A 26,218-nucleotide genomic window follows, 5' to 3' on the forward strand; every position below is an offset into this window, starting at 1 on the left:
ATTAATCCAGTTTTGCTAAGGCTCCTTGAAGCCATTCTTGGTCAAATGCCCTTGATGTCAAGGGCAGCTGCTCTCACCACAGCTCTTCTGTCCATGTTTGAACCAAGGCTGTAATGAAGTCAGGAGCTGATTGATCTTGTAGAACCCAAGCTGGGCGTAACTGAGTCTAGATTAGAGTGGTGCTGGAAAAGCACAGCAGTTCAGGCAGCATCCGAGGAGCAATAAAATCCCGTATTCCTGATGAAGGTTTCCAGCATCTGCAGTCATTGTTTTTACCAGGGCGTAACTGAGCATGTTGTTGCTGAGCTGATTCTACTTGATGAAAACTCTGACACCTTCCATCACTAGTGATTGAGGGTAGACTGATGGGGCCATAATTGCCTGGTTTGGATTTGTCCTGTTTTTTATGTACAGGACATTCCTGGGCAATTTTCCACATTACGATGTAGATGTTCGTGTTGTAACTGTACTGAAAGGTCTTGGCTAGGGGAGCACAGTCTTCATTACTATTGTCGGAATGTTGTCAGGGCCCATAGCTTTTTTGGTATCCACTGCCTCCGATTGTTCTTTTAATATCATATGGAGTGAATTGAATTGTCTGAAGGACTGGTATCTACAATGCTGGGGGCCACTGGAGGAGGCTGAGGTGGATCATCCACTTGGCTAAGAATGCTTCAGCCTTGTGTTTTGTGCTATTGTGCTGGGTTGTTCCTTCATTGAGGATGGGGATGTTTGTGGAGCCTCCTCCAACAGTGAGTTGTCTCATCATCCACTGCCACTTGTTACTGATTTTGGCAAGCATGCAGAGCGTAGATCTCATCCATTGGTTGTGGGATCACTTAACTGTGTCTATCACTTGCTACTTATGCTGTTTGAAATGCAAGTCATCCTACTGGTGGCTTCACCATTTTGGCACTTCATTTTCAGGTGTGCCTGGTGTTGCTCCTGGCATGCCCTCTGCACTTTACATTGAACCAGAGTTGATCCCTGGCTTGATTGTAATTGTTGAATTAATTAGATTAGATTACATTACAGTGTGGAAACAGGCCCTTCAGCCCAACCGCCCCGTCGAAGCGCAACCCACCCATACCCCTACATCTACCCCTTACCTAACACTACGGGCAATTTAGCATGGCCAATTCACCTGACCCGCACATTTTTTGGATTGTGGGAGGAAACCGGAGCACCTGGAGGAAACCCACGCAGACATGGGGGGGGGGGGGGGGGTATGCAATGCCATGAAGTTGTGCTAGAATGCAGTTCTGCTGTTGATGGCCCATACTGTCTCATGGATGCCAAGTCTTGAGTTGCTGGATCTGTTCATCGGTCTATTTAGCATGATAATAGTTCCACACATCACGATGGAAAGTATTCTTAATGTGAAGGAGGGACTTCCTTCCCACAAGGGTGATGTGATAATCATGGATATATCCATGTGCAGCCAGAAGATTGATATGGATGAGATGAAGTTTTTTTTCCCCTACCCTCACCAAGTGCTACAGACCCAGTCTAGCAGCTGTGTCATTAAAGTCACGACCACATTGATCAGTAGTGCTGCTGCTGAGCTGCTGTTTGTGGTGGACAATGAAATCTCCCACCCAGAGTGCATTTAGTATCCTTGCCATGTTCAGTGTCTCCTCCATTGCTCAACATGGAGTACTGATTCATCAGCCGAGAGAGAACATTACATGATAACGAGCAGGAGGCTTCCTTTATCCTGCCTATGTTTAACCTGAAGTCATGAGACTTTGTGGGATTCAGAGTCAATGTTGAGGGCTACCAATGCAACTCCCTGCTGACTGTGTATATTATTGTGCTGCTACTTCCACTGTATCTGTCCCAGCAGACAGCTGGGGTCCAAGCACTGATCCCTGTTGTGGAATAGGAAGGCTTTAAAAGGATATTGGCCAAATGCTGGCAAATGGGACTAGATCAGTTTAGGGTATCTGTTCGGCACAGACAAGTTGGACCGAAGGGTATGTTTGTGTTGTATAACTCTATGACTGTAAGAATAATCAGATGGTTATGGTAGGGGATTTTAACTTTCCAAACAAAGATTGGGACTGCCATAGTGTTGAGAGTTTAGATGGAGAGGAATTTGTTGAGCGTGTACAAGACAATTTTCTGATTCAGTATGTGGATGTACCTACTAGAGAAGGTGCAAAACTTAATCTACTCTTGGAAAATAAAGCAGGACAGGTGACTGCGGTGTCAGTGGGGGAAGACTTTGGGGCCAGCAACCATAATTCTATTCATTTTAAAATAGTGATGGAAAAGGATAGACTAGATGTAAAAGTTGAAGTCCTAAATGGGAGAAGGCCAAACTTGACAGTATTAGGCAAGAATTTTCAAAAGTCGATTGGGGACATATGTTTGCAGGTAAAGGGATGACTGGAAAATGGGAAGCCTTCACAAATGAGATATCTAGAGTCCAGAGACAGTATGTTCCTGTTAGGGTGAAAGGCAAGGCTGGTAGGTGTAGGTATACTGAATGACTAACGCAATTGGAGGTTTGGTTAAGAAAAAGCAGGAAGCATATGTCAGGTATAGACAGCAGAGATAGAGTGAGTCTTTAGAAGAATATAAAAGTAATACATAAGAGGGAAATCAGGAGGGCAAAAAGGGGACATGAGATACCTTTGGCAAATAGGGTTAAGGAGAATCCAAAGGGATTCTGTAAATGCACTAAGGACAAAAGAGTAACTAGGGAGAGAATAGGACCCCTCAAAGATCAGCAACGCAGCCTGTGTATGGAACCTCAGGAGATGTGTGTTTTGCATCAGCATTTACTGTGGAGAAGGACGCAGAAGGTACAGAATGTGGGGAAATAGATGGTGACATCTTGAAAAATGTCTATTACAGTGGAGGTGGAGCTGGATGTCTTAAAACACGAAGGTGGACAAATCCCCAGGACCTGATCAGGTGTACCCTACACCTTTTGCGGGAAGCAAGGGGAGTGATTACTGGGCTCCTTGCTGAGATACTTGTATATTCAATTGTAACAAGTGAGGTGCTGCAAAAAGTGGAGGTTGGCTAACGTGGTGCCATTATATAAGAAAGGTGATGAAGAAAAGCCAGTGATCGAAAGGTTGGTGAGCCTGACATTGGTGAAGGTTAAATTGTTGGAGAGAATCCTGTTTTACATCCTTTTGGGAAGGCGAGGACTGGTTAGGGGTAGTCAATACGGCTTTGTGCACGGGAAAGCATGTCTCATGTACTTGATTGTGCTTTTTGTAGAAGTAACAAAGAGGATCGATGAGGGCAGAGTGGTGGACGTGATCTATATGGACTTCAGCAAAACGTTTGACAAGGTTCCTCATGGTAGACTGGTTAGCAAGTTTAGATCACATGGAACTCAGGGACAACCATGTGGGACGAAATGTCACTACATCTTGGTTTGAGATTTTGTGAGGATAAAGCATCTCCTGAATGGTCTGGCCTTAATTCTCAGACTAAGCGCCCTAGATCTAGAATCCCCAACCAGTTGAAATAGTTTATCTTTATCTAACCTGCATCTTTCTGTTAACATCTTGAAGATTTCGATTAAATTATCCTTTAACCTACTGAATGCTAAAGAATACAGATCTAATGAATTTAATCTCTCCAAACAACCTAACCTCAGGAGTCCAGGTAACATTCTTGGTCATTATTGTTCATGGTATATATAAATGATACAGAAGAAAATGTAGTAAATGTAGTAAGGGGTTGTAGTAAGATTGCAGATGACATGAAGATTGACAACCACCCAGCCAATGAAAAGGAACGTCTTGGGTTACACAAGGATATGGACAGGTTAGCTCCATGGGCACAGCAATGGCAGATAGAATTTAACTCTGAAAAGTGTGAGGTGATGCATTTTGGAAAAAGTAGCAATACGAGGGTGTATACAATGAATGGCTGGATTCTAGGAAGTTCAGAGGAACGGAAAAGTTTTGGGTACTTATCCACAAATCCCCAAAGGTGGCAGGATAGGTTAATAGGGGAGGTCGTTGAGACATAAGGACACTTGTCTTTATCAGTTGCGGCATAGATTAGAAGTGCAGGGGGGTTATGTTGGAGCTGTACAGGACTTTGGTTAGGCCACAGGTGGAGTACTGTGCACTGTTCTGGTCGCCACACCATAGGAAGGATCGAGATGCACTGAAGGGGATGTAGATGAAATCCACCAGGGTGTTGCCTGGGATGGAGCATTTCGGAGAGGCTGCGTTAGCTCAGGCAGTTTCATTTGGAGCAGATTAGGCTGAGGGAGTACCTGACTGATGTGAATAAGATTTGAGGGGCATGGACAGGGTTGATAGAGAGCAACTGTTCCCCTTTAGTTGCAGGTTAAATTTCAAAGAGGCATTATTTTAGGTGAAAGGCAGGTATTTTAGAGGGGATTTGAGGAAAAATGTTTTCACCTAGAGGATGGTGAGAATCTGGAATGCACTGCTTAGGAGTGTAGTAGAGGCAGAAAACCGCTCAACCTTTAAAACTGACTTGAATGAACACTTGAAATGCCATAATAAGCAAGGAATTGGACCAAGTATTCAAAGTGGAAAGTGGAACTAGAGTAACTTTGACGTAGTTTTTGGTCATTACGTACTCAATGGACCAAAGAGTCTCTTCTGTACTGTATAATAAGGGAAGAAAAAAAGTTTATTTTTCTCCAGTGACCAAAGTATACTAAATCTTTGATAATCTCAGCTTCTACTGTATAGGCAACCTTTACAACTGTAACATTAATATTTAATAAAGGATAACTTTAGAATTAAAATTCCTCTTCAAACTATTCATTTCTCCATACAAAGGTACTTCTGCATAGTTATCAAAATGGCTGACTGAAATATTTGAAATAATTCAAATTTTAAAATGTAATTGAATTCTAGTGGGTAATTGCTTTTCCTTTTGTTTCTGTGTAGGTTTTTAACGTAAGCCATGAAGAATCAAGATTCTGAAAGTGGGTTCAGTCCACCTGCTGATGGTCATGAGGGTATAATGGTTGGTGGTTTATCAGCTGAAGGGGCAGATATTGTTGGCAGAGAGGATACTCTGGATGTTGCTCAATCTACTGGACCTGAAACCAATTATGAAATTTGCAAAAAATCAGATGATCAGAATGGGCTTGATCCAAACCATGATAATGCAAGCACCAGTGATGACATACTGAATGGAACAAATGCGGGAGATAGCAGTGAGTCATTAGTTGTTCAAAATCCTTCTGCTGTAAATGGCTTGCATAATCTCCCAACTGAACCTTCAACAGCTGATGTTTCAGATGAGCTTAGTAGACAGCTTGAAGACATACTGAACACATATTGCTGCAATCTGGCTGAACAGGGTTCTACTGTACAACCTGAGGAATCACCTGAAATGGAAGAAGCAGAAAAATGTGTTAATAGAGAGTCTCTGACAAATGGTGTGCGGGAGATTGTATGTGGGGGGATAAGTGAAGACATTGAAAAAGCTGTGAAGGCAGAGGCTCGTGTGGAAGATGTGAAAGAAAATGGAGATATTCCTAACAACAAGGATCAGAAAAAAGCTCCAGAAAAGAAGAAAGCCAAAGCATTAGGTAAGTCAGTCGAGGATAACAGCAACATGTTTAATTAGATTTCGTGACTTTTCTCTTTTCACTTTTCTGTAATTAGTTTAATACATTTTCTAGTATTTGTAGTAATCCAATCAATATTGTATTTCAAATAATCCTGAAATGTAGAATAACAAATAAGAGAATGAAATTAGGTGGCCCCATTGAAGACCCTTAGGACCAATAGACCTTACCACCTCTAGCGAATCAGGACAGGACTTGTACACTTAATGGTAAGGTCCTGGAGAGTGTTACCAAACAAAGAGATCATTGGTGCAACATTGAGGTCCTTGAAAATGGGACAGTGAAGGTATGCTTTTCTTTACAGGACATTGGTTAGGCCACTTTTAGAATAATGTGTGTTATTCTGGCCTCCCTGCATTGGAAAGATGTTGTGAAACTTGAAAGGGTTCAGAAAAGATTTACAAGGATGTTGCCAGGATTGGAGGATTTGAGTTTATAGGATGAGGCTGAAAAAGCTGGGGTTATTCTCCCTGGAATGTTGGAGTTTGAGAGGGGACTTATAGAGGTTTATAAAATCATGAAAAGAATGGACAGGGTAAATAGCCAAGAGCTTTTTCCCAGGGTAAAGGAGTTCAAAACTAGAGAGCATAGGTTTAAGATGTGTATATACTGTGGAAACTCACTAGCTATGACTTTTGCCATCTGTGGTCTTTCATTTGAGTCATGGGATGTGGGTGCTGTTGGCTAGACCAGCATTCTATTCTCCATCCCTAGTTACCTCTTCAGAAGGTAGTGGGGAATTGTTGCCTTGAACCACTGCAACCCATTTGGTGTAGGTAGTCTGCCAAAGCCGTTGGAGGGGCAGTTCAGATATTTGACCAGCAACACTGAGGAAAAGATGATATATTTCCAAGCGTGAACAGACAATTTCGCGCAAGGACAAATTCTCTTGTCTGAGGCTACAAGTGGAATCCACATGTATGGCTCCAGAGGATTCAGTTCTGAGAGTCAGCCAGCACCCACCCTCCTCCCCACCCCCTCCCGCCCCCCCCACAAAGCTGTGATGACCCCTCTCATTCTGTAAGAGGACAGGCATGCAATTGATACTGCAGTGAGTCCTTTTAGCAGTGAAATGTTTAACCCTTGGGTCCCCAGTATGTCAGGAAAAAGAAGTAAAAATGGGACTGACCCCAATGTGGCTTTCTGACTTCCTCATCACTGCATTGGAAACGCGCTGCTTCAGTATCTGTGCAATTATGAATGGTGCTAAATGTCTTGAAATCATCTGAATGTCCTAGCTCCTGACCTTGAATTGGTGGGAAGGTCATTAATGAAGCAGCTGAAGATGCCTGGGCTGAGAACATTACTCTGAGGAACTCCTGCAGTGATGTCCTGGAGCTCCAATGTTTGACCTCCAAAAACCACATGCAACTTCCTTTGTGCTCAGAGTCTAACTAGCAGAGAATTTAGCCCCTGATTCTGATTGATTCTCTTTTTTGCTGAGGATTCTTGATGCCACACTTATTCAAATGTAACCTCTATCAATGTAGTCACTCTGGAATTCAGCTCTTTTGTCCATATTTGAATTAAGGCTGTATTGAGGTTAGGAGCTGAGTGATCTTGGTGGAGCTTAAACTGCGCATCAGTAAGCAGTTTATTGCCAAGCAAGTGCTGTTTGATCGTGCTATTGATGACATGTCCTGTCACTTTTTATTGATAATCAAGAGTGGACTTATGAGGTGGTGATTGGTGATGCCGGATAATCTTGCTGCTTGTACATACCTGGCCAATTTTCCATATTGTCTCAGTGTCTTGAGAAGTGTCCACTCAACACTTCTGGCTGAAGATTTTTGCAAAACTTCACCCTTATCTCTTATACTGATATGCAGGGCTCCCGCATTGAGGATGGCGATATTTGTGGAATTTCTTCCTCCAGTGAGTTAGTTGTCCACCAATATTCAGGACTAGAATGTTTGGATCAGAATTGGTGTTTGTGAGATTGCTAAACCGTGTCTGTCACTTGCTACTTGTCTAGCTACACTGGCTTCATATCTCATTTAAATATACTTGCTACCACTTGCGTAAGAATGTGAGAAATAGGAGCAGGAGTGGAAGATCTTAAGGCTGCCTGCTATTCTCTAATATTATGGCTGTTGCAGACCTCAACAATTTCTTTCCAGCTCATCCTATACCTCGACTCATCTATTTCAAAAATTTGTCTGCATCCTCTTTAAATATTTTGTGATTTAGTTTCCACACACTCTTTTTGGTTTAGAGAATTTCAAAAATTCACAACCCTCTGGGAGAAAAAAACCTTTGCACCTCCTTTTTAAGTGAACATCTCTTTACTCTGTAACTTTGTCCCCGACATTGAGGTTCATCCACTAATAGAAACCTATTCTCAACGTAGCATGAGAGCAGAGATGAGGCCCTTCAGCCCATCGAGTGTGTACTGATCTATCTACACTAATCTCAACTCTCCAACACTTGGCCCATAGTCTTGAATAGTACTTTTCAAAAGCTGCTGAAGTTTCCTTTCTCTTACCCTTCCAGGCAGTGCATTCCAGATTCCCACCACCTTCTAAAAGATTTTTCCTCAAATCTCCTTGAAGCCTCCTGTCCTTCAGTCTAAAATTATGCCCCCTTGTTATTTACTCTTTCACTAATGTGGACAGCTGCTTCCTATCCACTCTGTCCATACCCTTCTTAATTCTATACACCTCCATCAGATCCCCCCTCAGCCTTCTCTGTTCTAAAGAAAACAACCTGAGCCTGTCTTCAGCTAAGCTGCTCTATCCCAGACGACATCCTGATGAACCTCTGAATCCCTCCAGCACATCCATCCTTTGGTGAGGTGATGAGAGCTACTTTATGGTTGTGGACGGAAATAGAGAAAGGGCTATTTTTTAAAAAGTGAGGATAGTGTAAGGGAATACTGCACATTTTACAAGTATGTTACTTATTTTTGTTCAAGTGGGGAAAGGTTAGTTGCAAATGAGCTGGCACCAGGTGGTGCATGTGAAGTAAGATTCAGCCAGCAGCAAGTAGCTGATTTGGTTTATGGAGTTGTGACCAATTGTCAATGACGAGGCCTTCTGTCTGCCAACAACTATGCGATTGGCTCTCAGCTGGCTGAGCAGCTTTTGTGTGTGAACAATATAGCCAGAGCATTCAGACTCCTGAAGCAGAGTTGATGTCCTTTGCAGTCTTTCCTTGTGACATAGAGTTGGTTAACTCATTTGGAGTTATACATCGCATCATCCTCCAATGTTTCTATCACCTACAAACAGACCCCACCACCAGAGAGATGTTTTCCTCCCCACCCCTATCACCTTTCCATAAAGACAGTTCTCTCTGTGACTACCTCATCAGGTCCATAACCCCCCGCCCCACCCCCTCTCTCTCAAAAACCCACTCCCCTCCTAGTACCTTCCCCTGCCACTGCAGTACCAATGCCCACACCTTCCCTCACCTCCATCCAAGGCCCCAAAGGAGCCTTTCACATCCATCAAAGTTTCACCTGCACTTGCACACGTCATTTGCTGTATCCGTTGCTCCCGATGCGGTCCCTTCTTCATTGGGCAAAACAGGACGCCTACTGGCAGAGCACTTCAGAAAACACCTCCGGGACACCCCCACAAATCAACCCCACTGACCCGTGGCCAAACACTTCAACTCCCCCTCCCAATCTACTGAGGACATTCAGGTCCTGGGCCGCCTCCATTGCCACTCCCTTACAACCCGAAGCTTGAAGAAAGAGAATGCCTCATCTTCTGCCTCAGGACCCTCCAACCCCAGGGCATCAATAAAGATTTCATCAGTTTCCTTATTTTCCCATCCCACACCTTACCCCAGTTCCAACCTTCCAGCTCAGCACTGTCCCCATGACCTGTTCCATTTGTCCATCTTCCTTCTCACCTATCCGCCCCACTCTCCCTTTTGATCTATCACGTCCATCCCCACCTCCATCCACCTATTGCGCTCTCAACTACCTTCTCCCCCCCCCCCCCCCCCCCTCCCATTTGTCTCTCCAACCCCGAGGCTCCCAGACTCATTCCTGTTGAAGGGCTTTTGCCCAAAACGTCGATTTTTCCTGCATCTCTGACGCTGCCTGACCTGCTGTGCTTTTCCAGCACCACACTCTTGATGCTAATTCATTTGGATGGATATCTGTTTTGTTAGGCAGTGATGCCAATAGCATGTGCTAAATTTTCATGCTGGCTCAGGTTGCCATAAAGGCATCTGCTTTTCAACCTCTGCACTCACCTAAACTGTGGTGACCCTCAGGGTAAACTGCTACAGTTGTCTGTTTAATTGGAGAACAACCCTATGGTATGCTTAGGTTATGACAACATCATTTGTTTACCTTTGTGCCATAGGTTTCCACATTTTCCTATTATTTGGTTAAACCCTGCCTTCCTGCACTAGTGTGGGCCATCTCATCTATCTATACAACCCCTATTTGACCCAGTACTGGAATGAATATGTGGATTATCAGATCAGCTATTGTGATAACTCAGGAAGCACAACTTGAAAAGAGCGTTGTTTATTGTTGAACCTCAAAGTAGGGCCACTACACATGGCAGACCCGTCCCTTTATATTTTTTGTTTATTTTTAATGTCTGGAAGTGTTATGCAATGGACTGGCTTTCCCACCACCAAATCACTGCAACATGATCTTAAACCATTAACAGCCACCAGTAAGTCTCTCTCTTAGCCAGTTAGAAACTTATATGCAAAACCCAGTACAGACAAGGCACCTGCATCTGCTTTATGGTTTATGGATACTTTCTAATCAGCCTGTTCAGTGATGTTATTGCACATCTCCGAAGCTGGTGGGACTTGAACCTGGGCTTCCTGATTCAGAGGCATGGAAACTGCTACCATGCCACAAGAGTCCCTACTGGGTCTGCTTTATAGATATTTTCTAATCAACCTGTTCAGAGATCTTGTGACACACTCCTGGAACAAGTGGGACTTGAACTTGAGCCTCCTGGTTGAAAGGTAGGGTTACTACCACTGTACTACACAAATGCGATCAAATGGCTTTCCCACCACCAAATCAGTGACTCTTTTTTTGTTTTAACTACTAATTGCCACCAGTAAATTACCCATGTAGCCAATTAGAAATTTACATGCAAAACCTATTACGGGCAATGTATATCATCAAAGTGTGGAGGCGGTAGAGTCAGAAGGGTCTAAATCAAAGTGAAGTAGGGGGAGGAAATATCTCCTGAGGTGCCACCTTTCTGTAAAGGCATCAGGAGCATTGGGCACTGCATGCTCCCCCTCCAGTGACACCAAAGCATGAGCATAACTTGTGCTGGGTCTGCTTTATTTTGTTTTCCTTTTTTTCCTTCTAGCTGGATATGTTATCACACACAACCAAGCAGCTTTCTCACTATCGAATCACCATGACTTAGTTTATTGTGTTTAACCAGTAGTCATCCGTGCAGCCAATTAGACATTTACATGCAAAGCCCATTATGGGCAGTGTAAACTATCAAGTGAGAGGGACAGGGTAGGGAGAGCAGAAAGAGTCTAAATCAAAATGGGGTTGGGTGGAGAGAATAAAGCTCTGTATGCCCCATGGTACCCATCTCTTTCGAAAGACATTGAGGGTATTAGTGGACACTGTAGGCTCCCTCTCCAGTGACTCCCAGACACAAACGTAACCTCAGGTATAGCCTTGGTATATTACCGGGCAGGCTATTGCTTGTTACCCAGGAAACCCATACTCAGTGAGTTTCAAAGAGAAATTAATTAGTAATGCCAAAGAACCTTGTCAGGGCTATTACAGTTGTGATCTAACTTTGTGGCAGAGCAGACTCAATGGGCCGATCGTCACGAGTGTGGTGCTGGAAAAGCACAGCAGGTCAGGCAGCTTCTAAAGAGCAGGAGAATTGATGTTTTGGGCATAAGCCGTGATGAAGGCTTTGTCCAACTGAGTCATACTTTTGGACATTAATCCAGTCGAAGATACCACATAAGATGCAAATTGCTTTGCTAGTGTGGACAAGAATGAGCAACAAAAATGTACAAGGAAGAGAACAGAGGTGTCATACAATCACTGGAGGTGACCCTTGACTATGATCTCCAGCATCTGCAGTCCTGCCTTTCTCCTCATTGGGACGAATGGCCTGGGTCTCCTTCCATGACTTATGGTATTCATCGCTCTAATTTTATGTACCTAATTACAATTTGCATGGGTTGCAGGTAGATTGTAATCTTCGCGGTTCTGCATCCTAATTTAGTTCCTAGCGTATGTAAGTTATTGTCCTATCCTTAATTTATTATTGAATTATATTATTCGGTTATTTATGCTGCCTTTTATATATTTTATGGACTTTACCGCCAATATATGTACTGTTAAAATCAGAGAAGACCTCAACCACTTAGAGACTAGCCAAACAGCTTGTTCCTTTACCTGTAGTAGAACTAGAACCAGTCCAATCACCTCCAGTGATTGTGTGACACTTCTCTGTTCTCTTCCTTATACTTTTCTTTTGCTCATTCTTGTCCTGGTACACTAGGAAAGCAATTTGTATTTTACGTGGTATCTTCAACTGGATTAATGTCCTAAAGTGCTACTCGTTTGGCCTCAGCATCCACCTTTGTCCAACTAAGGTAAGTATTGGCACGGATAACAAAACCTTTTGGTAAAGATAGTGGACTTTGTCAGAGAGGTTTAAGGAGAAAATTCTTATCTTTTGGATGAAATTGTTTCAAGACACTTGTGTTAGTAGAATTAGAAGAGGCCAGAGTCAACAGAATGCAGAATCGTCTGAAGACTGTAAGTTTAGAAAATTAGAGTTGCTAGGTGACAGAATTGGATGGGGAAAGACTGTGAAGGCATTTGAACATAAGGCAGAAAAGTTTCAACTTGAGGCATTTAGTAGATATAAAACTGATGTTGTTCAGTATAAGCGGGCCAGGAAAATGTTAGCAGAGTTTTAGTTGAGTTAAAAGTTTATGGAGATGATTGCTTTGTCAGACCTGGTGGTGACAAAATGTTTCTTTTTTTTAATTTAATTTTCTATTTTTGATTTTTACCAATGTAATGTTTTTCCTGGAACTTTAACTTGATTGTATCTATTTATTTTAGCCTTCTCTCCAAACGTAAGGCTAAGAATTAGTTTGCTTAAGGCCATAAATGTAGATGATAACGAGGGAATGAAGTGCTGATCCTTGCACAGTTTCACTGATTATCTTCTCCTTGTGATTACACTGTTGCCTATATACATATCTCACTCCAGTTACGTGTCTGTCTTTGCAACAGTCGTCAGTTTAGTGATTGCATGGAGGGAGGGTGAAGAGTAACAAAACTTTGTTTTGAGGAGGTCAGCTTGCCAAGGCTATACTCTCTCCAAAACATTACACTTTGTCAAAGTTTATTTTTGTTACTTTACTTTTGTAAATGATACATGCATGTAGTGCATTAGGTGTGTATGGTAGTTGCAAAGAACTCTTCTCCCCCTGCCCCCCAATCTTCACCTACTTGATGCAATGGTGAGTTTCCAAAGAGATGTATTCTGCCTCATTGCCTGTGTTTTGTATGGTTAATTGTGACATTATCACACCTGATCCAGAAGGAACTCTGAAACTAATGGATTCACCATGTGAGGTGTGCTTTCTGATTCAACAGTGACGTATGTTTGTACTTATGTTGCTTCCAGGATTTATTACAATGCTCATACTGTTAAGAACATGGAAAATAGGAACAGCAACAGCAATAAGCTAATTGGCCCCTCAAACCTGCTTGCCTGTTCAATAGGATCGTGGGAAATCTAACACTTCTCACGAGCACTTTGCTCATAAGCCTTAGATTCTTGTTGAGTAGGGAAACTATCTCTCTCAGCCATAAATATACACAAGGACTCTTTCTCCACCCCCCCTGCCCCCCCCCCCCCGCCCCCCACAGCTCTCTGTTCCAAGGAATTCTAAATATTCTCAACCCTCTGAGAAAGGACAGTGCTTCTCTTCTCATTGGTGCCCCTTTGTTCTGTGTCTGTTTTCTACAAGCCCGAGACACACTCTCGAAGGGAACACCCTTCAGCGTTTACAATGTAAAAGCCCCTTAAGAATCCAAGAATTCTTCTAAATTCCCATGAGTAGAGTCCCAACCTGTGTTTGTAAGGCAATCGTTCCATAATGGGGATTGTCTGAGTGAACTTTTCTTTTAATTCATCCACAGGATGAAGGTGACGCTGGCTAGACCAGCATTTATTGCCCATCCCTAATTGCCCAGAGGTCAGTTCAGAGTCAGACAGTGTTGTGGGGCTGGCTGTACATATCGGTCAGACCAGATAAGATGGCAATTTGCGAAAGGACTTTAGTGAATGGGTTTTCTGATCATCGACAATGAATTCATTGTCATGATTAGATAATGCCATCACCTCCCTTTTTCTGAAGTACCTCCAAGGAATTAATATCTTTCCTTAAATAAGCACACCAAAACTGCTCTCAGTACTCCAGATGTGGTCCCACCATCATTAAGATTGCCCTACTCTTATGCCTGAACTGCCTTGAAATAAGGACCAACATTCCTTTAGTCTCTTTGGCTATGGGCTTTCTTTCTTTTATGTACAATGTACTCCCAAGTCTCTTTGTGTTACAACTTTGTGCAGATTTTCTCCATTTAAATAACACTCTTTAGATTAGATTAGATTAGATTACTTACAGTGTGGAAACAGGCCCTTCAGCCCAACAAGTCCATACCGCCCCGTCGAAGCGCAACCCACCCATACCCCTACATCTACATCTTCCCCTTACCTCATACTACGGGCAATTTAGCATGGCCAATTCACCTGACCTGCACATCTTTGGACTGTGGGAGGAAACCTGAGCACCCAGAGGAAACCCACGCAGACACGGGGAGAATGTGCAAACTCCACACAGAGAGTCGCCTGAGGCGGGAATTGAACCCGGGTCTCTGGCGCTGTGAGGCAGCAGTGCTAACCACTGTGCCACCGTGCCGCCCACCCGGGTCTTCTTTAGTTCACCCATCCAAATTAAACAACTTCACATTTTCTCAAACATCCCTTTTGCCAACTTACTTAACCTTTCAATAACTCTCTGTAAAATCTTCGGTTCCCTTTCACAACTTGGCCTTTTCGTTATTTTTGTATTGTCTGCAAATTTGCCAACAGTACATTCACTTCCTTTCTCCAAGTCATTAATGCATATTGTAAACAGTTATAATCCCACACTGATCCCTGTGGACCCCAGTGGTTACAAGTTACAAGCCTGGGAAAAAACCCCTTAGCCCCACTTTGTTTCCTGCCCATGATCCAATTCTTGATCCATGCCAATACATTGCCTCCAACGCAATGGACAGCTATCTTGTGACTATGCATTTTGTGAAGTGCCTTGTCCTATGCCTCGTGGATGTGCAAATGCAACGCATCCAGTCACTCTTTCATCCCATTTCCCCCCTCAGTCAAAGCAAAATGCTCAGAGGCACAATTTAGCTTTACCTTCTTCATCTTTATTCTGGGCCCTGGAGGGAGAGAGAACGATCACCCATATGTGCAGGTTCATGAATTCACGGTTTCTCTGGATCAGCGGTTTCTCTGGATCAGCAGTTTCTCAATGAGCTATGTGGTTATTTTACAGGGAGGAATATCCAGATAAGGCAACATAAATATTAATTGGTTGACCATTACAATCAACAAGTGTCAATAGTAAAGATTAAGCCATCGGCGGTTACACAATGAATAACTGGCTTCACATAATGAATACTTTTCTCCTTGTTAAACTGACCTCAGACTGAATGCTTGCAATATTGTTAAATGGCTTGACAAAATGAATGCTTTTCCATCTTGTTAACCCATTACCCTTACCTGCAGCACCCCATTGTTAACTAAGTTCTTATCTGATCTGAGTCATGCTAAACTGAAACTCATGTTTCACAAAACTCAGAACTTAATTCTTTCCCTGCCTCCTTATACCCTATATTCATTCTCAACTCCAGTCCCTTGAAAAATAAATGAGTCAGACACTTTCATTTTCATGAAGCCCTGCTGACTCTGCTTCATTAGATTATGATTTTCCAAATATTCTGTTACTACTTCCTTAACACTTGGTCCTAGAGATGTACAGCTTGGAAACAGACCCTTTGGTCTGTCCTTGCTGACTAGACATCCTAAATTAATCTAGTCGCATTTTCCCACACTTGGCCCTTATTCCTCTAAACCCTTACTATTTATGTACCCATCCAGATGTCTTTTAAATGTTGTAATTGTACCAGCCTCCACTACTTCCTGTGGTAACTCATTCCCTACAAGCACCACCCTATGTGTGAAAAGATTGCTGCTTAGGTGGTTTTTAAATCCTTCCCCTCACGCTAAACCTATGCCTTCCAATTCTGGACTTACCCACCCTGAGGAAGTGACCTTGTCTATTTACCCTATCCATGCCCCTCATGATTTTATAAACCTTTATAAGGCCAGCCCTCAGCCTATTCAGCCCCTCTTTATAGCTCAAACCCTCCTACGCTGACAACATCCTTGTAAATTGTTTCTGAACCCCCCTCACAATATCCTTCCTATAGCAGGGAGTTGAGAATTGTACACAATATTCCAAAAGTGACCTAACCAATGTCCTGTACAGCTGCAACATGACCACTCAACTCCTATACTCAGTGCTCTAACCAGTAAAGGCAAGCATACTAAATGCCATCTTCGCTATCCTATTGACCTGCAACTCCACTTCCAAGGAACTCTGGACCTGCACTTCAAGGTCTCTTTATTCAGCAACACTTTGCCAGGATCAAGTGTATAAGTACTGATCTGATTTGCCTTTCCAAAATGCAGCACCTCACATTTATCTAAATCAGTCTGCCACTCCTGAGCCCATTGGCCCATCTGATCAAGATCCTGCTGTAATCTGAGGTAACCTTCTATGCTGTCCACAACACATCCACTTTTGGTGTGATCTGCAAACTTACTAACCATACTTCCAATGTTCACATCCAAATAATTTATATAAATGGCTAAAAGCATTGGACACAGCACCGATCCTTGTGGCACACCACTGGTCACAGGACTCCAGACTGAAAAGCAACCTTCCACCACCACTCTGTCTCCTACCTTTCAGCCAGTTCTGTATCCAAATGGCTAGTTCTCCCTATATTCCATGAGATCTAACTTTGTTAACCAGTTTCCCATGAGGAACCTTGTCGAACACCTTAATGAAGTCCGTATAGATCATGTTCTGCCACTCTGCCCTCGTCAGTCCTCTGTTACTTCAAAAAGCTCGATCAAGTTATTGAGACGTGATTTCCCATGCACAAAGCCATGTTGATTATTCCTAATCAGTCCTTGCCTATTCAAAAGCATATAAATCCTGTCCCTCAGGATTCTTCCAACAACTTGGCCACCATGGATGTCAGGCTTACCAGTCTTTAGTTCCCTGACTAATCCTTACTATCATTCGTAAATAATGGCACCACGTTAGCCGACCTCCAGTATACCAGCACCTCACCTGTGACTATCAATGATCCAAATATCTCAGCAAGAGGCCCAGCAATCCCTTCTCTAGCTTGCCACAGAGTTCGAGGGTACATCTGATCATGTCCTGAGGATTTATCCATCTTTGTGCATTTTAAGATATCTAACACCACCACTTCTATAATATGGACATTTTTCAAGATGTTACTGTCTATTTCTCCACATTCTGTATCTTCCATGTTCGTTTCCACAATAAAAACTGGTGCAAAATACCAGTGTAGTGTCTTCCTCGTTGTTGTGGTTCTGTTCGCCAAGCCGGGAATTTGTGTTGCAGACGTTTTGTCCCCTGTCTAGGTGACATCCTCAGTGCTTGGGACCCTCCTGTGAAGCGCTTCTGTGATCTTTCTTCCGGCATTTATAGTGGTTTGAATCTGCCGCTTCCGGTTGTCAGTTCCAGCTGTCTGTTGCAGTGGTCGGTATATTGGGTCCAGGTTGATGTGCTTATTGAATCTGTGGATGAGTGCTATGCCTCTAGGAATTCCCTGGCTGTTCTCTGTTTGGCTTGTCCTATAATAGTAGTGTTGTCCCAGTTGAAGTCAGGGATGACAAGCAACATGAATAAAATTGCACGCAATATTCCAACAGTGGCTGAACCAATGACCTGTATAGCTGCAACATGGATTAGTGGTGCTGGAAGAGCACAGCAGTTCAGGCAGCATCCAACGAGCAGCGAAATCGACGTTTCAGACAAAAGTCCTTCATCAGGAATAAAAGCAGTGAGCCTGAAGCGTGGAGAGATAAGCTAGGAGGGTGGGGGTGGGGACGGGGACAGAGTAGCATAGAGTACAATGGGTGAGTGGGGGAGGAGATGAAGGTGATAGGTCAAGGACAAGAGGGTGGAGTGGATAGGTGGAAAAGAAGATAGGTCAGACAAGTCCGGACAAGTCAAGGAGACAGTGCTGAGCTAGAAGTTTGAAACTAGGATGAGGTGGGGGAAGGGGAAATGAGGAAACTGTTGAAGTCCACATTGATGCCCTGGGGTTGAAGTGTTCCGAGGCGGAAGATGAGGCGTTCTTCCTCCAGGCGTCTGGTGGTGAGGGAGCGGCGGTGAAGGAGGCCCAGGACCTCCATGTCCTCGGCAGAGTGGGAGGGGGAGTTGAAATGTTGGGCCATGGGGTGGTTTGGTTGATTGGTGTGGGTGTCCCGGAGATGTTCCCTAAAGCGCTCTGCTAGGAGGCGCCCAGTCTCCCCAATGTAGAGGAGACCACATCGGGAGCAACGGATACAATAATTGACGTTTCAGGCAAAATGCCTTTATCAGGAATAGAGGCAGGGAGCCTCCAGGGTGGAGAGATAAATGGGGGGTGTGGGGCTGGGAGAAGGTAGCAAAGAGTACAGTAGATGAATGGGAATGGGGAAGGAGGTGATAGGTCAGAGGGGAGGGTGGAATGGATAGGTGGGGAGGGAGATTGGCAGATAGGACAGGTCATGAGGACAGTGCTGAGCTGGAAGGTTGGAACTGGGGTAAGGTGGGGGGGAGGGGAAATGAGGAAACTGGGAAGCACCTTAAATGAATCTACAGTGCCTACCTCTGCTAGCAACGCATTCCAGGCACCTACCACCCTCTGTGTAAAGTACCTTCCGCTTAAATCCCCCTTAAAGTTTTCACTTCTCACCTTGAACGCATGATCTTGTTATTGAATCCCTCACCCTAAGAAAAGGCTTATCGCTGTCTATCCTGTCTGTACCCTTCATGATTTGGAGATGCCACTGTTGACTGGGGTATACAAAGTTTAAAAATCACACAACGCTAGGTTCTAGTCCAACAGGTTTAATTGGAAGCACCACCTTTCGGAGGGCTGCTCCTTCAGGTAGTTGTGGAGTACACAATTGTAAGACACAGAATTTATAGCAAAAGTTTAGTGTGATGTAACTGAAATTATACATTGACAAATACATGGATTCTTTCGGTTTTTGAGCAATGTACAATGTAACTCTGCTAGTACAAATTCACCCTACAAACGTATGTATGTGTGTCTGGGGTCTGTGGGGGTGGGGGTGTTTGTGAGAATCAGTGTATGAGTGTAAAGGGGTCTAAGTGTATATGTGTCTCTGTAGGAGTGTGTCTGTGTGCCCCCGTGTGCGCGCATACCAGCATGTACGGGAGTGTCCGTGCGCACATGTAGTGCACTTGTGATCACTTGTAGTGTGACATGAAGCCAAAGTCCCGGTTGAGGCCTTCAGGACAGGCAGCAGTGAAAAGTGGCCGAGCAGAGGCTGATAGCTAAGATTGGTACCCATGGGGAGGGCCTCAACCGGGACCTTGGGTTCATGTCATACTACTGGTGAGCACCATTGCACTATACACACACAGACACTCCTAAAAAATATATATATCTCCTGCGCACGAGCATGCACATGTGCACATATATGTTCGTGGGTGAATTTGTACTTGCAGAGTTACATTGTACTTTGCTCAAAAAACACATGTATCCATGTAAAACTCTGTTAACTAATTTTTTAGATTAGAATCAGTCCAAACATTATGGCAAGACAACAGCACCAGGGGGCAAACACCGTCAACATATTATCTTGGCTGACACCAATTGTTAAAGTTAACCTGAGAATGTAACTTTTAAATAAAGTTTTGTAATTTACATATGAAAGGAGTGAAACTGACATGGTCATTCTAACAGATGAGAGACTTAACAAACAATCAAGGCATTTTTCAATGTATAATTTCAGTTAAATCACACTAAACTTTTGCTATAAATTCTGTGTTTTACAATCGTGTACTCCACAACCTTCTGATGAAGGAGCAGCTCTCCGAAAGGCAGTGCTTCCAATTAAACCTGTTGGACTGTGACCTGATGTTGTATGATTTTTAACTTTATACCCTTCATGATTTTGTCAGGTCTCCCCCCACCCCCCCCCCCCCATCTCCTTTTTTCTAATGAAAGTGATCCTAACCTATTCAACCTTTCTTCATAGCACCTTCCATAACATGCAGCATCCTCGCCTCAGGCGACTGACTGTGTGGAGTTTGCACGTTCTCCCCGTGTCTGCGTGGGTTTCCTCCGGGTGCTCCGGTTTCCTCCCACAGTCCAAAGATGTGCAGGCCAGGTGAATTGGCCATGCTAAATTGCCCATAGTGTTAGGTAAGGGGTAAATGTAGATGTAGGGGTATGGGTGGGTTACGCTTCGGCGGGGCGGTGTGGACTTGTTGGGCCGAAGGGCCTGTTTCCACACTGTACGTAATCTAATCTAATCCTCGTAAACCTTCTCTGCACTCTCTCCAAAGCATCCACATCCTTTTGGTAATGTGGCGACCAGAACTGTACACGGTATTCTAAATGTGGCTGAACCAATGTCTTGTACAATTTTAACATGACCTGCCAGTTCTTATACTCAACACCCCGTCCGATGAAGGCAAGCATACTATATGCCTTAACCATTCTATCCACCTGTGCAGCAACCTTCAGGGTACAGTGGACCTGAACACTCAGATCTTTCTGCTCATCAACTTTTCCCAAGGCTCTTCCGTTTCCAGTATAACTCGCTCTAGAATTAGACTTTCCAAAATGCATCACCTCACATTTGCCAGATTGAATTCCATCTGCCACTTTTCCGCCCAACTCTCCAGTCTTTCTATAGTCTCCTGTATTCTTTGACAATCCCCTATGCTTTCTGCTACTCCACCAATCTTCGTGTCATCTGCAAACTTACTGATCAGACTAATAATGCCCTCTTCTACATCATTTATTTATATTACAAATAACAGTGGCCCCAATACTGATCCCTGTGGAACACCACTGGTCACCTTTCTCCATTTCGAGAAACTCCTTTTGACTACTCTGTCTCCTGTTGCTCAACCAGTTCTTTATCCACCTAACTAGAATACCCTGGACACCATGTGACTTCACTTTCTCCATTAATTTACCATGGAGAACCTTATCAAACACCTTACTAAAGTTCATGTATATGACATCAACATTTTCCTTCATCCATCAACTTGGTCACTTTCTCAAAGAACTCTAAGTTGGTAAGGCACGATCTCCCCACACGGAACATGTTGCCTATCACTGATAAGCCCATTCTTCTCCAAACATAAATAGATTTTATCCCTCCGTACCTTCTTTAGCAACTTTCCTACCACTGACGTCAGTCTCACTGGTCTGTAGTTACCCGGAATGTCCCTACTACCCTTCTTGTACAGGGGGACAACATAATCAACCCTCCAGTCCTCCGGCCTTTCACCTTATTTAAGGATGCTACAAAGATATCTGCCAGGACCCCAGCTATTTCCTCCCTCAGCAACCTGGGATGGATCCTATCTAGTCCTGGGACCAACACATCTTCCCTCCTTATGTCAGCATGATCCAGAGTAAATAAACTTCTATCTATAATCTCAGCATTCTTCACCTCCTGTTCCTCAGTGAACACTGATGCCAAGTATACATTGAGAATCTCACTCATTTTCTCAGGTGCGACGCACAACCTTCCTTCCTTATCCTTTAATGGACCAACCCTTTCTCTGGTTACCCTCTTGCTTCTTATATAAGAATAAAAAGCCTTTGGATTTTCCTTAATTCTGCTCGCTAAAGTTATTTCATGACCCCTTTTACCATGCTTGATTCCTCGTTTAAGATTCGTCCTACTCTCCCGATATCCCTCCAGGGCCTGTTCTGTTCTTAGCTGCCTAGACCTTATGTACACTTCCCTTTTCCTTTTGGCTAGTCGCACAATTTCTCCTGTCATCTACGGTTCACAAATCTTTCCTATCCTTTTTTCAAAAGAACATGCCTATCCTGCACAATCTTTAATCTATCTTTGAAAGCCTCCCACATATCAAATGTAGACTTTCCTTCAAATAGCTGTGTCCAATTTACATTCCCCAGCTCCTGCCTAATTTTAATATAATTGGCCTTGGCCCAGTTTAGTACTTGTCCCTTAGGAGACACACTCATCTTTGTCTACAAGTATTCTAAAACCTACAGAATTGTGGTCACCATTGACAAAGAAATCCCCCACTGCAACTTCTACCACCTGGCCTGGCTCATTCCCCAACACCAGGTCCAATATGGCCCCTTCCCTCATCGAACTATTGGCATACTGCTATAGAAAACTTACCTGGAAGCTTCTTACAAATCCTGCCCATCCAGACCTCTGATACTAAGTGTATCCCAGTCAATGTTGAGAAAACTAAAATCTCCCATCACCACCACCCTGTTGCCTCTACATCGTTCCATAATCTGTTTACTTTTTTTGTCTTCGACCTCTCGCTCACTGCATCGGAGGCCTGTAATACAGCCCCACCAATGTAACTGCACACTTCTTATTTCTCAGCTCCACCCAGAACGCCTCACTGCTCAAGCCCTCCATAGTTTCCTCCTTTAGTACAGTCGTGATATCATCCCTGACCAGCAATGCAACTCCTCCCTCATAGTGCATAAGAAGTGCAAAGCATGCAATTTACAATGTAATAGAAGAATGATTAAATAGTAGACATTTTTCCAGCTTCAATTTGAAGTCATGCAAAGAATTTCAGATGGGAAAGAGTCCAATCATACTGCATTAAGGAGCTTGATTGTTTGGGGGAAGAAACTGTTACACAGTCTGGATGTGATAGACTAAGTGCTCCAGTATCTTCTGCCAGATGGCAGGAAAGAGTAGAGTTTGAATAAGGGGTGTGTGGGGTCTTCGACAATGCTGATGCCGAGATAAGAGGAATGAAAGGGTAGAGGAAGGGCTAGAAAGGGAGTCGGGTTTGGGAAGGGAGGTTATTTGAAATTGGAGAAATCACTGTTGAGACCTCTAGTCTATCAACTGTCCAGGCAGAAGATGAACTCATGTTCCTCCAATTTGTAGTCTGATTTGCTGTAGCAGCGGAGGAGGCCGAGGGTGGTCATGTTGGAGAGGGAATGGGAAGGGGAACTAAAATGGGCTGTGACTGGGAGGTCAGGTTGGCCCCTGTGGGCCCAGCTGAGTTGCTTGGTGAAACGCGCCATTTATGTTTGGCCTCACCGATTGTGACAATGCTGCTCCTTTTAACAAGGGGGTTGTGTTATCTTTGGGTTTCTTTAAAAAGGTTTGTATGAGTCAGAATTGCATAAATGTTTGCGTTTATCTACTTGAAAAGGCTTTCAGGTTTTAAAAAAACACTTGTACAATGAAAGAGGTGTGGCTAGTTCTCCCAGCTCAGCTTTTCTCTGGTTTGGTTTGTTTTGGTTTTAGCAGTCTGGCTATTCGGTGGTGTTGGTCAGTTGTTAGCTGGGAATCCAAAAGAAACAGCTACATGGAAGAAGGTGTTCCGTGCTGAATCTCTCTCTGCCCTCACTATCTCCTGTAAGACCGTGTTTGGTTTTACCATTTTCGCCAAGGGGTGTTGATGGTGATTTGGAACAGCATCGTTCGGTTGGAATAGTCTGTTGGGTTTTCAGATAGGTTACGTTATTCTGTATTCTACTCTTTTTTTTGTTTGTGTTTAATGCAGTACTCTGTAAATGAGTTTGGTTTTGTTTAAAACCAAGGGGTTTTGACCAGCTGCATCACTCCTCGAGTATCCATTTTACATCTCCTCGAAACAACTAGAAAAGTTAAGGGTCTGGGCTACCTTGAAATGTTTTGAGGGGTCTGGCGTGGTCCCTTACACTGTTGTAGAGAAGGCCACATCGGGAGCACTAGGTTGGAAGAGAGGCATGTGAACCTCTGTCTCACCTGGAAAACTTGTTTGGGGCCCTTTATGGAGATGAGGGGGTTGGTTTGCCAGCAGGTTTTGCATCTTTTATTGTTGCAGGGGAAGGTGCCTCTGGATTCTGGGGGTTGGTGGGGAGAGTGGCGTGAACCAAGGATTGGTGAAGGGAATGGTCTTTGCAGAAGGCAGAGAGAGGTGGGGGGGGGGGTGGTGTAGTGGTGTAGTGGACTGGGGAATGGAGGAGATGCAGAGGAGGGCTGTATGGATGACAGAAGGGGGGAAGCACGTTATTCAAAATAGGTGGACATCTGGGATGGCTCGGACATGGAATGTCTGAGCTGATGTGATGGAGGTGGAGGATTTGGGAAAAAATGATGGAGTTCTTACAGGATACGCAGAGAGTTGTGAATGCATGGAATGCGTTGCCAGCTGTGGTGGTGGAAGCAGAGTCATTAGGGACATTTAAGCGACTGCTGGACATGCACATGGATAGCAGAGAGTTGCGGGTGCGTAGGTTATGTTACTATATTCATGGGCCAAAGGGCCTGTCCTGTGCTGTCCAGATAGTTATAGGCACCAATAGGTTTACAGTAAATTTCCATCTGTAGACTGTCACCAGAGATGGAAACAAAGATTAGAGTGGTGCTGGAAAAGCACAGCAGGTCAAGCAGCATCGGAGGAACAGAAAAATTGACGTTTCAGGCAAAAGCCCTTCTTCGTTCCTGACCTGCTGTACTTTTCCAGCACCATTCTAATCTTGACTCTAATTTCCAGCAGCTGCAGTGCCCACTTTTGCCATAGAAACAAAGATGTTGAGCAAGGGGAGGGAGGTGTCTGAAATAGACCAAGTGAATTTAAGGGTGGGTTGGAAGTTGTGGGCGAAGTCAATGAACTGCTCCAGTTCAGCTTGGCTGCAGGATGCAGCACCGATGCAGTTATCGATGTAACGGCAGAAGAATTGGGGCACAGTGCTTGTGTAGGTACTGAAGAGGGACTGTTCGATGTAGCTGACAAAGACCCATCCAGTCCCCTTCCATCACTACCTCCTCTGCCTCACCAAACTGTCCTCACCCTCAATAACTTTAACTTTTCCTTCAACTTTTGCCATTTTCTCCAAATCCAGGAGTGGCCTTGGACATTTGGATTGGCCCTAGCTACACCTCCCTCTTTGTCGGGCGCTGCCTGACCTATTGTGATCTCCAGCATATTTTTGTTTCCAATACAGATTCTGCATCAGCAGTAACTTGCTTCTGTTTAGCAATGTGTTCCTCTGATGTATCCTGGTATTTCTTCTCTGACTAGTACATGGCACGGTTTATAATCCTGAGATCATTACATTTTGAGAACCTCCCTTTTAGCTTGCTTCCTAAATCCCTATATTCAACTTTTAGAACCATGCCCATTGTTAACCAATGTCATTGGTACCAATGTGTACCATGACCACTTTTCGCCCTCCCTTTTCAAAATGTCATGTTGTCGCTCTGAGACATCTTTAACCCTTGCATCAGGGAAACAGCATACCATCCTGGAATTTTGTCTGTGGCTACAGGGACACTTGTCTATTTCCTTACCTAATTGAATTTGCTACCTAATTGAATTTGCATATCATAAAGAAGCACTCAAAACAAAATGCCAGCATCTTCTAGAGTCTAGTTGCCTGTAGGAAGATCTTCAGTGAGCTGTAGGTGCCTTAACACTTTCAGGCATAGGAGCAGAAGTAGGCCAATCAGTCCATTGATTCTGTGCTACCATTTGGTGAGATCATGGCTGATCTGACAATCCTGTGACTAGTGGTGTGCCACAAGGATTGGTGCTGGGCCCACTGTTTTTTGTCATTTACATGAATTATTTGAAAGTGAATATAGGAGCTATGGTTAGTAAGTTTGCAGGTGACACTAAAATCGGAGGTGTTGTGGACAGCCAAGAAGGTTACCTCAGATTACAACAGGATCTTGACCAGATGGTCCAATGGGCTGAGAAGTGGCAGATGGAGTTTAATTCGGATAAATATGAGGTGCTGCATTTTGGGAAAGCAAATCTTAGTAGGACTTAGACACCTTAATGGTAAGGTCCTAGGGAATGTTGCTGAACAAAGAGACCTTGGAGTGCAGGTTCATAGCTCCTTGAAAGTGGAGCCACAGGTAGATAGGATAGTGAAGATGGTGTTTGATATGCTTTCTTTTATTGGTCAGAATATTGAGTACAGGAGTTGGGAGCTCATGGTGTAGTTGAACAGGACATTGGTTAGGCCACTGTTGGAATATTGCGTGCAACTCTGGTCTCCTTCCTATCGGAAAGATGTTGTGAAACTTGAAAGGGTTCAGAAAAGATTTACAAGGATGTTGCCAGGGTTGGAGGATCTGAGCTACAGGGAGAGGCTGAACAGGCTGGGGATGTTTTCCCTGGAGCGTTGGAAGCTGAGGAGTGACCTTGTAGAGGTTTACAAAATCATGAGGGGCATGGATAGGATAAATAGACAAAGCCTCCCCTGGGGTTGGGGCGTCCAGAACGAGAGGGCATAAGTTTAAGGTGAGATGGGAAAGA

At 43.9% G+C, this 26,218-nt stretch overlaps 1 protein-coding gene across 1 annotated transcript in view; it reads left to right on the forward strand.

Moving 5' to 3' along the window:
- Positions 1-26,218, forward strand: part of LOC140453340 (alpha-taxilin-like) — an 85,611-nt gene that overhangs the window by 3,370 nt on the left and 56,023 nt on the right. Inside the window, exon 2 of the mRNA XM_072547886.1 lies at positions 4,902-5,551. Coding sequence (XP_072403987.1) covers positions 4,918-5,551 — 634 coding nt within the window. The 5' untranslated portion in view covers positions 4,902-4,917. The remainder of the gene's footprint in view (positions 1-4,901; positions 5,552-26,218) is intronic.

Source organism: Chiloscyllium punctatum, chromosome 27 (genome assembly GCF_047496795.1).
Source record: "Chiloscyllium punctatum isolate Juve2018m chromosome 27, sChiPun1.3, whole genome shotgun sequence".
Lineage (NCBI taxonomy): Eukaryota > Metazoa > Chordata > Chondrichthyes > Orectolobiformes > Hemiscylliidae > Chiloscyllium > Chiloscyllium punctatum.